Below are 16,300 nucleotides of genomic sequence, written 5' to 3' on the forward strand. Positions count from 1 at the left end.
GGCCGGCTGGGCTCCTCAGCGCTCAGGTGGGGGCCGGTCACTACAAACCCGGCGTGCAGGCCTAATCAGGGGGTCGGGGCTCTTAGAGGGACGAGGCGGGGGCACCGGGGCTTTGGAGCTGACGTGCGTTCATACCGAGGGAACGAGAGGGGACGCGCTAAGTGCTGCGGCCGCCGTCTGGGGACAGACCCTCAGGACTTCTAGACAGCAAACCCAGGTCGTGTTTCTGTCTCCCCCCGCCCCTCCCCGCCCCATGGAAGGAGGGTCCAGCCCGCCGGGTCCCTGGAGCCCCGGGAAGACCAAGACCGGGGCTCGCCCACCTGCCCCCGTGCTCCCAGCACCCCAGGCCCTCCCTTCTCTGGGTGCTGAAGCTGCCGCTGCCCCGTGCATTCAGCCACCGCGCCCATCGACGGCAAGGACAGAAGTCCAGCCGCCCTGCCGGCAAGCTCACTCCCGCTCCGCCATCTGTCTCTGACCTGCTGTCCCCGTGGCTGTCCCCGGGGCTCACAAGCCATCCCCTCATGTCGGCCGCCTCCTTGGAGTGTGAGACACAGACAGCCCTCACCACCATGGGAGAGGGACCCACGGCAGGGCGGGGGGCGGAAGAGCAAGAGCTCAGACCCGGTGTCCCTCTGCTCCGGTAGCAGCATAGACCACTGCCGGCTGTACCCGGATGGGCATGCGCACTGGTCACAGCACGGCAGCACCGCCGCGTGTCACGTGCACCCCGCCGTCGTCTCAGGAACCCTCACCTGCTCATCCACAGCTCACCCAGCCCTGCAAGACCCCTGACCCCCACGTGGGGTCCAGTGGCCGCAAGCATGTGTGAAGCGCCCACACCCAAGAACCTCATGAAGCTCTCCAGCCCCGAGTGGGCTGCCGCCCACGGGGACTCAGGCACCCCCCACGCCCCAACACGGCCGCCCACAGGAACTGACGCCTCCGGAACCGACACTTCTGAGACCGCACCGGCTCTCAGCTGCCTCAAGGGGCAACAAAGAGGCCCAGAGCCCTGGGTCCCTCGGGGGAGGGGGTTGTGTGAACCACGGATGGGAACTTGGGGGAGTGACACCCAAGAGAATTGCCATTTATTCCCGAAGTTGCCAAAATTATCACCAAGGATTCACCAAGGGGTGCGCATAGGGACGAGGAGGCTCAAACACTGATTGAGGGGCCAGTCAGGAGTTGGGAGGGAGGGGAATGGGTGGGGGACCCCCAGCTGTCCCTCCCCTTTCTAATGCCACAGGAAAGGGGTCCTCCTCCGGCCAGCACCCCTCCCCATCCCCCATGTCACGTCCAGTTTCTCTCCGGGGAGGTGGGGTGGGGGACATGGAAGAGGGTGTAGTGTGAGTGGGCCCCAGGAGGGGAGGGTGCTGGGGTGGGGGCAGGGGTCCCCCGCTTCACATGCACTCACAACACTGGTCTCCCAGGGAGCAGAAATGGGGGAAGCCGGGCCAGGCCAAATCCCCCTCCCTCCTGGATTATAGGAGGAAGGGGTTAGTGTTGGGGGCTGGGGGGCCTGGGGGCATCATGGGGGGCAGGCCAGGGCCCCCACCAAGGGGAGAGATGTATGTCGGTGGTGCTCCGGGGACCGGGGGCACAGGGCTGAGCCGGAGCTGGTTCAGGGTGAGCGTCGCAGGGGGCGCGGGCTGGAAGGGGTTGGTGATGGAGGGGCCGGTGGTCGGGGCTCCTACAGGGAGAGAAGAGGAGACAGCAGAGCAGAGTCAGGGGCCTGCCCAGGTAGGAGGTCAACGGGTGGGATCCGTCCGGGAGGCTGGCACTCACCGCTTGGCAGGAAGGGGTTGGAGGCCTTGGCTCCTGGCGGCGTGGGGCCCGGCCGGCTCACCAGTGAGTCGAGGTCCACGAGGGCTGCATTAGGCCCCAGGAATGACTCTGGCGTCTTCCGCGTGGGCGGCGGCGGGGTGGGGGCAACCGCCGGCGGGGGGCTCCCCACAGCCTCGGCCAGAGAGCCTCCGACCCCACTCATGTCGAACGCCCCGGGACTGCGTGCGGGTACCTCTCCAGCGAGCAGCTCCAGCTCCCCTACAAGGAGCCAGACAGGGGTCAGGGGAGGGCGGGCAGCGGGGGCCTCAAACTGGGAGGCCCAGCCCAGCACCAAGCCAGGGGGACCCACTCAGGGAACTCCGGCGGACAGTCTCCAGGGCAGAAAACTGCCGAGGGACGTTCACGCAATCCCACAAAACCCCACTGGCTCCAGCGTCCGTCCCCAACAGAAACATCACGGCGGAGAAGCACAATGGCCCCGCAGACGGGAGAGCATCTGTGAGCCTGTCTGCTTGTTTCTGAGATCCGAGAATCCCCCCTGCTGCTGGGAAATGCACGAAATCGGCAGGGAGAGAGGAAAACAGACCCGGGAAGGTAGCAAACCACGGACGGACGGGGGACTGGACAATAACCTCAGGGGGCCCAAGGGGAGGGAGGGATCCCTGGTGCCCGGACTGCCCAGTCAGTCCCAAGAATTCCTGCTTCTGCTTCCCGGGTCCGCTTCAGGCCACTGGCGCAGGGAGACACATCGGCGCCTCCTGGGGACAGGCTCAGTGCCCTCCCAACACCTCGCACAGACGGGATGTTCTCCAGACACAAGCCAGTCCAGTCCGTGCCGGGAAGGGAGGGACACAAGAGCCAGGACGCCCAAACGCAAGGTGCCCCAAAGACGGGACGCCAGGTGGGGAAGGCGCTGGGCGCTGAGGCACCAGCGGCCAGGCCAGGGGGGCGGGCCCCCGCAGTCACCACACTGCTGGTAATGCAGGACACAGCCGGCCGGGCCCCCAGAAACACCAGAGGAACATTCCAGGGACACAGAAGTCAGAGTTTGGAATCTAGGGAAGCTGCAAAAACACAGTTCCTTATGCTACTTCTGCAGCTCTTCGGAGTATGAAATTATTCAAAACCAAGATCAAACTTTCTTTTGAAGACGTTCAGGATCAGTTACAACCGCAACGAGAGGGTCTGGGTGCCGGCCCACCCAGCCCAGAGGGTGGCTCACCCGTGCTGCTCCCGGAGGCCGGCAGGGCTGAACGCAGGCGGTCAAAGTCCGAGAACTCATCTGGCTCCGCGTCAAACCCGACGGCTGTGGGGGTCCAGGATGCCCACTCAGCTCCCCATGGGGACCCACCTCCCACTCCCCAGCCCCCGGCGCTCCAGAGACCAGACACCCCCAAGCTCCCCCGCCACACCCGCCACACCCTTGGGCCCCGTCAGCCTGACCCCAGCACCCACCCAGTACCTGTGGTGCCATTGGTGCTGGGCTTGGCAGGTGACCCTCCCCAGGGGTCCGAGAAGGCCGGGGCTGGAGCCCAGGGATCAGAGGCTGGGGGTCCGCCTACCGGAGCCCCACCTGAGTGAGGAAGGAGGTATGTACGCGGCTGCTGGGTGGACGGTTTACCTCTGAGAACCTGTGCCCACTCCCTCCAGCCTCAGTTCTAGGCCCGCACCTCCCCAAAGCCTCGCCCTGCCCTGCCGTGTCCTGGGACGCAGCTGGGCACCCCAGCGTGGGCCCACCCCCGGCCTTTCCCGCCTCGTCCCCACGAATGAGCCATGGCTACACACGCTGTGGGGCCTCTGCCCACGCGTCCCTCCTCGGCCGTGAGGCCTCTGGGAAGCCCCCAAAGAGCTCCCCAGCTGGGTAAGGCGGCATGGCTCACCCAGACCTGCCCAAACCCCATGGCTCCCTTGAGACCCCCCCAGGGCGTCCAGCCCCGTCCCAGCCCTCCTGCACCCAGCCTCACCAGCCACCCGCCCTGGTTCCACTGCAGCAACCTCTCTACCCCGCGCCCCTTGGCACCCCGCCACGGTCCTGCAGGCTCCCTCACGCCCACTCCTCTGGGCTGTTCTATCTGACCCCCACAGCCACCCACTGTACTGCATCTGTCCCAATCCCTAAGGCATGCCTGGGGTCACACACTGGATGTGGGGCCAGAGCAGGCAGGCAGCCAGCACTCACCATCAGAGCTCCCCCACGGGTCAGGCGTGGGCCCCTCTCCAGCTGCAGGGGCCTGGGTCCCACCCCAAGGGTCAACCGGGGGCCCTGCAGGGGCAGCAGGCCTCCAAGGGTCCCCGGAGGCTGGTGTAGGGGCCGGACCACCCCAGGGATCAGCAGCTGGAGGGACGGGGGCCCCTCCCCAAGGGTCCGACGTGGGGGCAGTCATGGGTGCAGCCTGGGGGCCTCCCCAGGGGTCCGTGGCTGGTGGTGGAGCCGGGGCCGTGAAGACGTCAGCAAGATCCATGAGGGAGGACTGCAGGGTACAGAGGAAAGAAAGCACATGAGGCCCGAGCAGGCTGGGCCAGGGGACTCCAGGGGTCCGGGAGGAGGGCCCTGGGGTGGGGGGGGGAACGGCTGCAGAGCAAGAGAGAAGCAAGAGCCAGGTGCTGTGGCCATGAGACTGAAGAAGGCAGTCTCCCCATCTCCCACCCACTACACCCCTGCTGTCCGCCACCCCCACCACTCAGCCCTCCCCAGTTCCCGCCAGAACAAGGAAAGCGACCAGAGCCCAGAGGAGCCCACCCCAGCCCTGCGCATGGGAGGCCCACTGGGGTCGCCCACTGAGTGTCAGGTGATTATGGGTCACCCTGAACAGTCCTGGCCTCAAGCCCAGCACACGTCCCAGGTCACCTGGAGCATGCTCCGGGCTTCCAGGGCTGTGTGTGTGTGTGTGTGCGTGCGTGCGTGCGTGCGCGCGCGCGCGCTCACAGGCGCTCACCCATAGCCCTGGAAGCCTGGAGCACCTGTGAGCATGCACACGTGCACACACACACACACCACACACACGCACGCACTCTCACACAACAACCCTGTGTCCCAAGAGCACACGCCTCTCTGGACAAGGAGGTGCCCCACCTCCCACAGGACAGCGGGCACAGGCCTGGCGCCCCCTTCCTCCAGGCTCTCGAGAGGTGGGGCATCAGGGAGACCCTCCGGCTGAGGCTAGCCCAAGCAGGCTCCTCTATCCAGTGCCCTGTTGTGGCTGCGGGGCCAGCTCTGGCCACCCGCCCTCCACCTGACCATCAGGAAGGCGGCTACCCTCCCAGGCCACCATCCTTGAGGCCGGTCCCACAGTGAAGACACTCGGGACACCCAGAGCAACCCAAGTGAGGCCACGGAACGAGGCCGGCTTGGATGCCCGGCCACGCAAGGGACCCTGGCCTCGATGTGCACGGCCACGCCTCGTTCACCCGTGAGGCCGAGAGAGGCGAGATGAAGAGCACAAGCTGAACTGCCAGCAAACATCACGTCTGCACTGGGGGACTGGGGCCCCCGGAGGTCAGGGACCAGCCCTGTGTCGCTCGCCCGCTGACCCTCGGTGTCCCGGGTGCGGGAGGACGCTCAGGAGGTGCCTGGGCACACGTGCGCCACCCCCTTCCTGCCCGATCAGGCCGGTGCTCTCACTGTATCTCGCTCTGGTCTCGCTCAGCTACAGGCACCGACCGGCACTCAAAACATCTCCGTGGCGGGGTCACACTCAAGCGCCCGCCAGACCCCAGACGTCTCCACGAGAAAACGGTTCCCTGCAGCCACAGCCGCAGCCACCTAGGGCCCCGCCCAATGCCCCGTGCTCACCTCCTCCTGGCCACCAGTCTCCCTCCTGCTCTCCTCTATGGCCATCTGAAGCCTCAGGTCGTCCCCACGGCGGATCCGCTCTTCCTGTTTGGGTCATGGAGGCAGGCGACAAGGGAGGGTCAGAATACGAGCGGCACGGCTGCCCCCCACCCCCGACCCAACAAAGGTGACTGAAAATTAAAATGGGATGTGGACGATGTGGGAGGGGAGGATGGGGAGGCCCGTGCGGTCTGGGCTGGGGACACGGGCCTGGCCAGGCACTGCTCTGACCAGGTTCGGGAAGTGGGGGCCAGGCGTCTGACTCTGCAGGGTCTGCTGCGCTGGGTGGAGGTGACCAAGGCCTGGGCTGTGGCAGAGGGGACGGAGCGGCCACAAGGCATCTGCTTCCCGTGCTGCGACTGCACCATCGGAGGACCCACCTGACACATGTGTACGGCAGGGGCAGGGCTGCTGTGGGGCGGGCAAGGGGGTGCAAGGAGTCGGGGACCTGAGGAGGGTCTGAGGGGAGCCTAGGGAGGGGAGGGGGCTCTTCTGACCTTGTCGTGTTCCTCACGGCTCAAACTAAGGGCCAGCTGGAGCTGGACGTCGTCCTCAGGGCCGCAGGATGGGGGCTGGGGGAGAGAGAGTGTGAGGGGTCCAGGGCAGGACACGAGGTGGGGGGTGGGAGAGAGAGAGAAGGAGGGAAGGAGAGAGAGGAGGAGGAAAGGAGAGAGAGAGAGAGGAGGAAAGGAGAGAGAGAGAGAGGAGGAGAGAGAGGGAGAGAGTGTGAGGGTTCCAGGACAGGACATGAGGTGGGGGGTGGGAGAGAGAAAGAACGAGGGAAGGAGAGAGAGGGAAGGAGAGAGAGGGAAGGAGAGAGAGGGAAGGAGAGAGAGAGAAGCAGGGAAGGAGAGAAAAAAGGAGGGAAAGAGAGAGAGAGAGAGAGAGAGAAGAAGAGAGAGAGGAAGAGAGAGACGGAGAGAGTGTGAGGGGTCCAGGACAGGACAGGACATGAGGTGGGGGGTGGGAGAGAGAAAGAACGAGGGAAGGAGAGAGAGGGAAGGAGAGAGAGGGAAGGAGAGAGAGGGAAGGAGAGAGAGGGAAGGAGAGAGAGAGAGAAGCAGGGAAGGAGAGAGAAAAGGAGGGAAAGAGAGAGAGAGAGAGAGAGAGAGAGAGAGAAAGAAGAGAGAGACAGAGAGAGAGGAAGAGAGAGATGGAAAGAGTGTGAGGGGTCCAGGGCAGGACATGAGGTGGGGGGCGGGAGAGAGAAAGAAGGAGGGAAGGAGAGAGAGGAGGAGGGAAGAGGAGAGAGAGAGAAGGAGAAAAGGAAAGGAAACGGAAACAGAGCCAGGACGGACAGAACCAAAGGCACAGACACGGTCACCCAAACCGGTGAGGGACGGGCAGAGACAGAGCAGAAAGACTAGCAAGGAAGGAGCCACTCGGGACAAACACCCGAGTAAAGGGGACGAAAGTGGTCAGGACGAGGACACAGGAAGACCAGGTGGGAGGGCCAGCAGAGAGCGGGCTGGGGTGGGGAGAGAGAGCACACAGGCCCTCAGGAGGTGGGGGGGGCGGGGGCTGAGGCATGAGATGGGATGAGAACGGAAGTCAAACCCCCAGAGTCAAACTGGCACGCCTGGCCAGGCCCAGTACCTGGTCGGCCTCCTCCTTGCTCATGGCCAAGGCCAGCTGGAGCTGGAGCTCCTCCTCCCCGCTGCTCTGTGGCCACGCCTGCTCCGCCTCAGGTGGGGGCCCCGAGCCCACGGCTGCTGAGGACGCTGCGGTGGGGAGGGGCAGTGAGACCCGGCTGGACAAAGAGAAGGGACCACACAGCCCAGGCGGGGGGGAGGGGAAGGCTTCCTTTCCGGGGGGGCAGACTGTGAGCCAGGTTTGTCCAGCCCTCCCTCCCCCCACCGGGGAGAACAGGGAATAAGGAGCGGGGTGGGGGTGGGGGGGGGTCAAGGAAGGACAGCCCCGTGGGCCCAAGAACAAAAGCCAGCAGCAGAGGGAGGACGTGCGGGAACCTCAGAGCCCACGACCTTGGTTCCCGAGCTGCGTGCCCGGGGTCTGCTCAGAGCCCCAGGGCACACCGGTCTCTAGGCCCACGTGCTCCCACGGGTCCAGGGCTGCGTGGCTGGGACCAGCTGGGTGTCGGGGAAAGAAGAGAACCTGCACCCTCGGCCCCCACCCCCACCGTGGGTGTGGCTGAGACAAGACGTGACCGGGAAGGGGGTGACTACCCAGAAGGAGGCACGGACAGGATGCAGGGCCTAATGCTGAGCCAGGGGAAGCGCCCACCTGCCTGCTGCTCGCAGCTGGCCCCTCACTGTCGGCAGGCCCCCCAGAGTGCCTGCCGTCCCTGACCTCAGACCTCCGGCAACCCCCTCCAGGTCACTCCTCTCCGTCTTCGGCACTGCCCGCTCTCAGGCAGGGGCACACCTGGGCCCTCAGGCGGCCCTCGGTTAGTATTTGCAGGTGAACAGGGTACCTCTCAGCTCTAGGGTCCCACAGCGAGAGGGAAGGGACACAGGAGTGCAGAGGAGGTTCACGGCCCGTCACCCCTCAGATGAGGACACAGGGGATGGCACGGGGCGGGGAGAGCCCAGCGGCTGGGCACGGGGTGCCTGGCAACGACAGGAAGCTTCAAGACGGACGGGGGTGGGCCGGGAGGGAGCAGTGAGGGCGCAGAGGCGCGGGGGGCTCCCGAGGCAGGCCTCACCCGTGGCGGTCTGCGCCAGCTTCTCCTTGGTCTTGAGCGCGTGGGCGCGCTCCTCCCGCAGCCGGTCCTCGTCACGGAGCAGGGCCACCAGCTGCTTGGCCTTCTCACGCACGTTCACGCCCTGGTCCTTGCCGTCACGGTCCACGTACTGGAAGTCCTTGAGCGTCTGCACCGCGTACATGTTCTCCTTGCACTGCTGGGACACGCGCTCCGAGCCGGTCTTGATGAGGTACTCCATCAGCGTCATGGCCTTCGGGGCGGGGGGCACACCGGTCACACACACGGCGGCCAGGATCCCAGTCCCGGCGCCAACCCTCACGTCAGCCGCACACGGACAGACACGCGCGGCCCGGCAGGTGACTACGTGGCCGCGAGAGAGGACGCAGCGCGGCCACGTGCAGCCACTTGGAGGGACCCCACAGACACCAATGAGCACGCGAGACGGGCGTCCCCGACAGGCACATCCACAGAGGATGTGGTTCACAGGAGATTCGGGGCTGCCGGGGCTGGGAGACTCTCGCTGGACACGGGATCTGTGTGCAGGTGACAAAGACACTCCGCACCCAGGCAGTGGTGGTGGTCGCCCAACCCCGGGCCGGTGCTCTGTGCCACTGAACCGCACACTTTACAAGGGTGAACCGTACGGCACGGGATCTGTGTGCAGGTCAGTAAAAATCCAGAAACGGGGAAAAGGCAGGTATGGTCGCTGCAGCCCCTCCCAGGCTTCCCCGAGCCGAGCAGACCCCACTCTATTTCTCTGAAACCACAAAAATACGCCTGTTAAGTCACGTTTGACAGCACCCAGTGCTCGGACGGCCAGACTGGTTTCTCTCCCGTCCTGTCCGTCTGGAACGTGTGTCATTACCGCCCGTGTAGAGCTTCGTGCCTCTGCAGACAAGGAAGCAACTTGCTCGTCGAGGTGGGAGGGAGGGAGGGAGGGAGGGAAGCACCGGGCCCGCAGGGCCTGTTGAGGCAGGGCTCTCTGCAGGGCACTCGTGCACTGGGACAGCAGGAACAAAGGGACAGGAGGAGGAAACACCCTGTGACAGCTTCTGCATTTTAAGAGGTAAGAACAAATTGTCTTTCCAACAAGTTAAAACAAAACAGGGGAAGAGAGACTCCGGTCGTCGGACGACAGCGCACCTTACAGTTTGCAGGGGACTCCGGGGGCTTCCCGGAGCCCCTGAAGGTCACCCAGACCACTGCAAAGCAACAGAGAGAGGACCTTCTGCTTCGGCTGAGCTGTCTGAAGAGCTACGCGATTCGCCAGGGAACCCCCGCTGTGGGGGCTTGACGTCTCCCCAACCTTCCTGGGGAGCCAAACCTGAACCTCACAGGCTTCCTGAAGGTGTGTGAACGGTTATTTACGCCAGTAATCAGAGGTTAGTCTTTAACCAGCCCTCGAGGTGTTTACGCATCACGGTAGGAGGGACAGGGTGGAAGGCAGGCTCCCAAGGTCCTGGGCCAGCCGCGCTCTGGAATTCAGCTTTCCCGGGTTCAGACCAGAAAGGCCACACGACACATAAAACAGATCTCCCAGCAGACGGTCCCACCAACAGTCAAGCTACCCGAGGCCCACAGATGGCAGACAGACCACCTCCCCTCAGCCTGGGATGGGACTTGCACCCAACAACTCACAAAAACTCGTTTTCAAAGCTCTGGAGCTGCAGTTGAATGGCCTGTGAACCCAGAAAGAATCCAAACACCCCACGGGTAACACGCATACGTGTGAAGCACAGCGGGCCCGTGGTGCGGGAGCAGCACGCGCACAGCAACGTAACGTAAACACGTAAGCGGATGCCACACACACCAACCTCCCAGATGCGGCCGTGAGCAACATACGCAGGCGCAAAGCACCAGGAGCATGGGTCCGTGGAAAGTTCTAGAACAAACGTGGCAGACAGAAGGCAGGACAGGATGCTGCTGGGGGAGGCGGGGACATCCTCTCTCTCTCTCTCCATCGGGATGGTGGCTACACAGGTGTGCGTACACGTGAGCACTAACCAGGCTGCACGCTCGTGATGTGTGCCACAACAGAAAACGTGAATCTATTCTTAAAAGTAAGCAACTGGACAGGCCAATAGTCCCAATAGTCCCTGCTAATTTTTGAAACAGCTTGTTCCTGGATCCCCCAGGACACCAGAACACGCATCAAGGAGCCACACGGGGTACCTAGGCACTCAGTTGGTTGAGCGTCTGACTCTCGGCTTCGCCTCAGATCATCACCTCGCGGTTTGTGGGTTCGAGCCCCGTGTCGGGCTCTGCACTGACAGCACGGAGCCTGCTTGGGATTCTCTTTCCCCCCCCTCCTCCCCTGCCTGTGCACATGCACATGCATTCTTGGGCTCTCTCTCTCTCAAAATAAATAAACTTAAATAAAAAATCATTGTTTACGAAAGTAAAAAAACAAAAAAAAACAGGAATCCACAAACAACTTCTCAAAGGGCCAGGTGCTAGATAACCCAGCTTTTCAGGCCACATGGCCCCCGTGCTATAGGGGAAGCAGCCGCAGATGAGCGGGCCTGGCCACGACAGATAGAGCTTCACCCACCAACACAGGTGGCTGGCCAGATTCAACCTCTGGCCCATAGTTTGTTGACCTCTTGTTTTAAAAGATAAAAACTGAGAGGCACCTGGGTAGCTCAGTCGGTTAAACGTCCAACTTCAGCTTAGGTCACAATCTTGCAGTTTGTGGGTTCGAGCCCCACGTTGGGCTCTGTGCTGACAGCTCAGAGCCCGAAGCCTGCTTCAGATTCTGTGTCTCCCTCTCTCTCTGCCCTTCCCGTGCTCGCGCTCTCTCTCATAAACATTAAGAAATAAGTAAACATTTAAAAGATAAAAATTGAGACCCTGCATTCCTCGGAGCAGGGAGGTGACACAACCCAGTCAAGAGAACGGGTTCCAAGGCTCCCCTCCCACCCCTTGCCCCCTGGGTGGCCCCAAGCCTCTTTGTGCCTCAGTTTCCTCACCTGAAAAGTGGGGACAGGAAAAGTACTTCATGGTTCTCTGCCTACAGCAGTGTTTCTCCGGCTGCACTTGGTCCATGAGCCCCAGTGAGCTTCCCTTGCAGTTTCAAGAGGCCCTCCAAATCCCATCCCCTCCCTTCACCTCCACACAAGGGCTCACCCAGACCCCCCACCCCTTCCCCGATTCTCAGCTAGACAAACGCCACCCAGTCCTTCACAACAAACCACCAAATATCGGACCCAACATGGGGTCCGTGGAATTGAGACCCCAGTCCGGGTTTGTCAGGGTGGGTGTAAGAAAGAACACAGCATTTGCAGGTCTGAGAAACGAGGGAACACCGTGCCCTGGGGCGCAGCGCAGGTCCCAGCTGGAGTCCATGAGACCGGGGACCTCGGCCGCCTCATCTACCACCACAGACACAGCAGGCCCTTGGCCAACGGTTCCCCAAACAAATGTCGACAAGAGGACTTGCCTGAACCTCGCTCTCCAGCTCCCACCCCAGCAGCCGGACCCTCACACGCAAGAACGTCCACAGGCCGCTCTGAGCCCCACTGCCGGGAGTGGGGGCCGGCCGCCCGTGCCAGCCTGTGCCCACCGCCGCTTCTTGGCCCAAGGGGAAGATGCCAGGCCCCAGACCAGTAAGCTGAAAAACCGCTCACGGGCACTCCCCAAAGACACGTTCCCTTTGACCAAAGCCTCCAATCTGTCTGTTCGCTGGGTGAGGACGCGCACATCCGCCACCAGGAACCAGTCAACAGACCACTTCTGTGGTGGGCACTGTGTCCACGTTTCTCAACGTGACACCTGCGTGTGTCCTTCCGCCCAAAAGTTCCAGTTCTAGAAAATGGCAAACATACAAGGGGATTCGCGGCAGTCTTGTTCACAGAAGCAAAACGTCACAGATCGCTTTACGATCTGTCACCAGGCAGCAGTTGTTGAAAAAGTAAAAAAGGGAAGAAAACAAAGTAACGCATCTTTTGTATCCTAAAGAGGAATGACCTCTGAGATGTGGCTTCACCTTCCCTTTTAAAACTGGGGTACGATTTATACTTGCTACAACCCGCCGTCCTTCACTGCAGTCCTGAGCCCTGATAATTGCACACGGCCACGTATCCAGCGCTGCAGTGGTACTGCGGCTCCACGGCCCCCCAAACTCCCTGGTGCCAGGGGACATGCGCACACAGATTGTTCCGGAGGAGAAACAGAAGTGGGGGACACCAGCTGCCTCTGAGAGGGACCTGGGCTCTGGGCACGCAGAGGGACGCACACCGTGCACCTGCCTAGGCCTTCTGTGCGGATGAATCTTGCGACTGTGCCACGTTTTCAAGAAGTTTAAACCCTATGACTCAAAACTCCTAAGACCCTTACCCGTTTGCTGCCTTCGTTAGGTGAAAAGGAGGGCGGGAGGGAGAGAGATTCACATAAACACCCAGAACTCCAAGTCCTCGGGCACACCCCCGCCAGAGCCCCGCGCGCACGCCCGCCCACCCTCGAGCACGCGTGCGTGTGAGGGTCGGGCTGCAGGCCCGGGCACTGACCTTGTAGACATGCCGCCAGTTCTTGCCATGGTCATTGAGCCGCTTCCAGATCATGCTCATGATCTCGGAGAAGGCGACAACGTTGTAGGTGAGGTCAGCGATCTCAGACATGAGGGAGCTGGATGGGCCCCAGGGGTCGTTGCTCGTGGCTTCTCGGACCTTGATCTCGGCCTCCGAGTAGTTGTGGACTATGTTCTTCATCTGGCGCCGCAGCGACGAGGTCGACATGGCGGCGGGTGATGGTGAGGGTGGTGGGCCCCCCGGGATGTGGCGAGACAGGGGCGACTGGAGGAAAAGACAGCAGCAGGGGCTGGGGGTCACCGCATCTGAGGAAGAAAGGCCCTTTAGAAACACAATTGGGACCCGGGGCTGTCCAGCCTGCAGCCCCGCCCTCGTGGCCCCCCACCCCCACCCTGGAGTCAAGGACGAGGTCCTAACCATAGCCTAGAAGGCTCTGGCCCTTGTTAACCCCCATCTTAGTCACCAGGTCCATCTTTCAGTTCCTCAAACATGCCCAGCTCCTTCCTGCTTGGGGCCCCTGCTCAGTGAGGCAGGGTGTGCAGTGATGGATCACAGACGGGACACCGCAGCTCGGTACTTCCGAGCCCACTGCCCTGGGTGGGCCAGGAACTTCCACACCTGTTTTCTCCCCTGTAGGGTGGGGTTTTGTTCCACAACCCAGGGGGCTAAGAACCCGGCGCATGGGCAGTGCACTATAAACGTGGGTGGTGTCACGAGATGGTCATCCTGCTCTTCCTCAGCACCCAGGTCACTCCTCGTCACCCCCAGGGCTCTGCTTAAGCTTCCCAGATGTTACACACCCAAATGCCACAGTCATGGTTCCCTAGGGGCCCCATCAGTATTTTATACCCGTGGGTCTGATTCTGTGGCTGAGGCCAACCCAATAGCCCCGTGGGGACAGAGACCACGTCTCTGGGGACAGCCGTCCCGGAAGAGCCATTCAACAAACAGCTGGGAAGAAGGGAAGGAGGGAGGGCTGGAGTGGAAGGGGCAGAATCTGTGGCAGAAACAAGGACACACAGGGAGACCGCTAAAGGGAATGGAGCAAGAGGCAGGGAACGCCAAGGGGACAGGCGTACCAAGGGTGGGGGGGGGGGGGGCGGGAGGCTCAGGGAGGAGAGATAAGGATGAGCCCGGCTGCCCACTGGGTCTGAGCCGCATGCCAGGTGCTCGCTGACCAAGAGATGCCCATTATTTCAACACCACCAGCGGGGCTTTCGGAGGCCAAACAATTCAGCCCAGATCACACGCTAAGCGCGGCAGCACAGACTCAACCTCTGGCTGCTTGGACACCAAAACCTATACTTTTAAACTAACCCGTGTTGAGAGCAAGATGACGGGAAGGAACAGAAGGGCGGGAACCAGGTGGAAGGTGACGATCACAGCAAGCGGTGGCACGAGCCTTACCCCGTGCTAGGCATTCTTCTCCATGCTTTACACACAGTGACTCAATTAATCCTCCCAACTCCGTGATTCACAGCACCTCACGGGGGGAGGAAACTGAGGCACAGGAAGAGAGACTCCCTTGCCTTGGGACACAGGCCTCACCCTGGCTGCAGAGCAGACTGAGCACCTCGGTCCACATCCACTCCAATAAGCCCTCCCACAACCTACCTACGTCCTGGGACGGCCGGCTGGCCCCAGCTTTGAATTCCAGCTGGAGAGCCCAGACACAGGGAGGCAGATGTGAGGCGGTCAGGGGGCCCAGCAGGCCAGCTGGATGCACCAGGACAAAGAGCTGATGTGACCAGCACAGAAGAGACAGAGGGAAGGGAACAAGACCAACAAGAAGAGAAAGAGGCACAGAGAAACCCAGGCAGAGACAGTACTCAGAGACCGAATCACAACCAGAGACAGTGAGGCGAGACAACGAAGAGAAAGGATCAAGTCCCTAGAAGGAAAAGAAAGAGACAGCGACCCAGCACTACAAACTCATCAAAGAAAGAAAAACTAACGTGTGAAACAAAGAACAAGTAACTTGGGCCCAAATCCTGGCCATGAGCTACCAGCAGAACAACCTCCTTGAGACTCAGTTTGCTCAACTCTGAAAAGAAGGAAAGAATTCCTACCCGGCAGGCTTGCTGATTAAATAAGATGGGTACATAAAGTGCTTGGCGCCCTGCCCGCAGATAGTAGGGGCTCAGTAACGCTGCCTGCTATTATCAGAGAAAAAGAACATTTCCAAAGGGCCGGTAAAGGAAAACACACTACTTTAACGCCGGGTAATTACACTAAACTGTGTTAGAAAAAACAGTCCACGAAAGCGCACGCATGCTGCTCAGAACGAGAACAAGTTTTTCAACACAAACGGACTCACAAAGAGAAGTATTAGATCGAGTAGAGAACGAACGATATGGCAAAACCCTCAAGGGGTACTCAAATGACTGATGTCAAACATGTGCTGTGGGGAGCTGAAAACCTGTAAGAGCGGAATGCAGGGGTCCCAGCAGTTGACTGCGGGGCGAGCTGCTTCACTGCTACCGCCTCCAGGAACACGCACAGCGACGCCAGGATGCAGGAACTGTGAACGACCCTAACTTTAAACACTAGGAAGCGGAGGTTTGGAAATGAAAGAAGTCACCTGATAACCAGTACAGGCTGGCCAAGGAGTGGGCCTCGATTCTACAGCCCGGCTCTCGACCTCCCACCCCTCTGGAGACTCCAGGACCTGGGGGAGGGGGCAGATTCCAGACCAAGGAGCAGACGCGCAGAGGGACCTCGGGGTCGGGGATGTGCGCGAGGACGATGAATGGGAAAACGGAGGGGAGGAAGATGCACAGAGATGGGGACTAGGGTCACCGGGAACTGCAGACACGGAGGCCCAGAGGAGGAGAGGAGGCAAAGGGGGAGAAGAGAGGGAGAGGGAGAGGGAGAGAGAAAGAGACAGCGGCACGACCACCAATCCTGAACACCACACACCGACACTGACAGGGGTCGACACACGGGGACCGGCGCCCAGTGGAAGCGCCACAGCGGACGCGGGCAGCGCCGAGGCCCGGGCGGAGGCCGGCGGGATACGGACCAACACAGACACCGCGGGGTGGAAAGGCGCGGGCGCCGACACACAAAGGCCGCGGTGATGAGCCAGGGGCCGCACGCGACGGACGCCCGAGCGCCCCCGTACCGCCGTACCCCGGCCCGCGCTCACCTCGGCCTCTCACGCCGGGCTCCGGGGGGTCATGGCGGGCAGCCCCCTGCCCCGCTTGGCCTCGGTGTCGCGGGGCGCGCGCCTGGCCGCGGGCGGCGGACACGGAGGCGCACTCGGGCGCACGCGCGAACGCACGGAGGGCCGCACGCCGACGGCCCCGCCGCCCCGGCGCCCGGGAGGGGCGCAGAGAGCCGGGCGGGGGAGGGGAGCCGCCGAGCGGACGGGAAGCAACCGAAGGAGGCGACGGACCGGAAGCGGAAGTGGCGGCGCGCCCCGCCCTCCGCGCCGCATTTGGCCCCGGCGACTCGGCCCACAGGGAGCCTGCGCAGTCGCCGCTTCCGCGGCCC

At 62.2% G+C, this 16,300-nt stretch overlaps 1 protein-coding gene across 2 annotated transcripts; it reads right to left on the reverse strand.

Annotated features, from left to right (window-relative positions):
* Positions 1–1,071: 1,071 nt before the first annotated feature.
* Positions 1,072–16,229, reverse strand: EPN1 (epsin 1). Of its 2 annotated transcripts, XM_078439261.2 has the most exons (11): positions 15,954–16,228; positions 12,785–13,110; positions 8,280–8,529; positions 7,214–7,338; positions 6,115–6,189; positions 5,579–5,662; positions 3,965–4,256; positions 3,248–3,358; positions 3,008–3,091; positions 1,786–2,043; positions 1,072–1,690 (listed from the first exon to the last, which is right to left on the reverse strand). In XM_078439261.2, the coding sequence occupies exons 2-11, from the start codon at positions 13,010–13,012 to the stop codon at positions 1,482–1,484; spliced, it is 1,716 nt and encodes a 571-aa protein (XP_078295387.1). In that variant the 5' UTR covers positions 13,013–13,110; positions 15,954–16,228; the 3' UTR covers positions 1,072–1,481. The 2 variants fall into 2 exon arrangements, with proteins under 2 accessions (XP_078295387.1, XP_078295386.1); XM_078439260.2 differs by lacking the exon at positions 6,115–6,189 and having other exon boundaries at positions 15,954–16,229.
* Between the last annotated feature and the right edge of the window lie 71 nt (positions 16,230–16,300).

The sequence above is a fragment of the Panthera onca genome, chromosome E2, assembly GCF_046562875.1.
Source record: "Panthera onca isolate mPanOnc1 chromosome E2, mPanOnc1 haplotype 2, whole genome shotgun sequence".
In the NCBI taxonomy this organism is placed as follows: Eukaryota; Metazoa; Chordata; class Mammalia; order Carnivora; family Felidae; genus Panthera; species Panthera onca.

What these genes read in the sequence shown, in the direction of transcription:
- EPN1 (XM_078439261.2), bottom strand. Translation starts at nt 13,012, where the DNA reads ATGTCGACCTCGTCGCTGCGGCGCCAGATGAAGAACATAGTCCACAAC. An exon ending in GCAAGGAGGAGGCCGACCAG is followed by an intron (nt 6,190 to 7,213) that starts GTACTGGGCCTG and finishes TCTCTCCCCCAG; the next exon opens with CCCCCATCCTGCGGCCCTGA. An exon ending in AGACTGGTGGCCAGGAGGAG is followed by an intron (nt 4,257 to 5,578) that starts GTGAGCACGGGG and finishes TGTACCCTGCAG; the next exon opens with TCCTCCCTCATGGATCTTGC.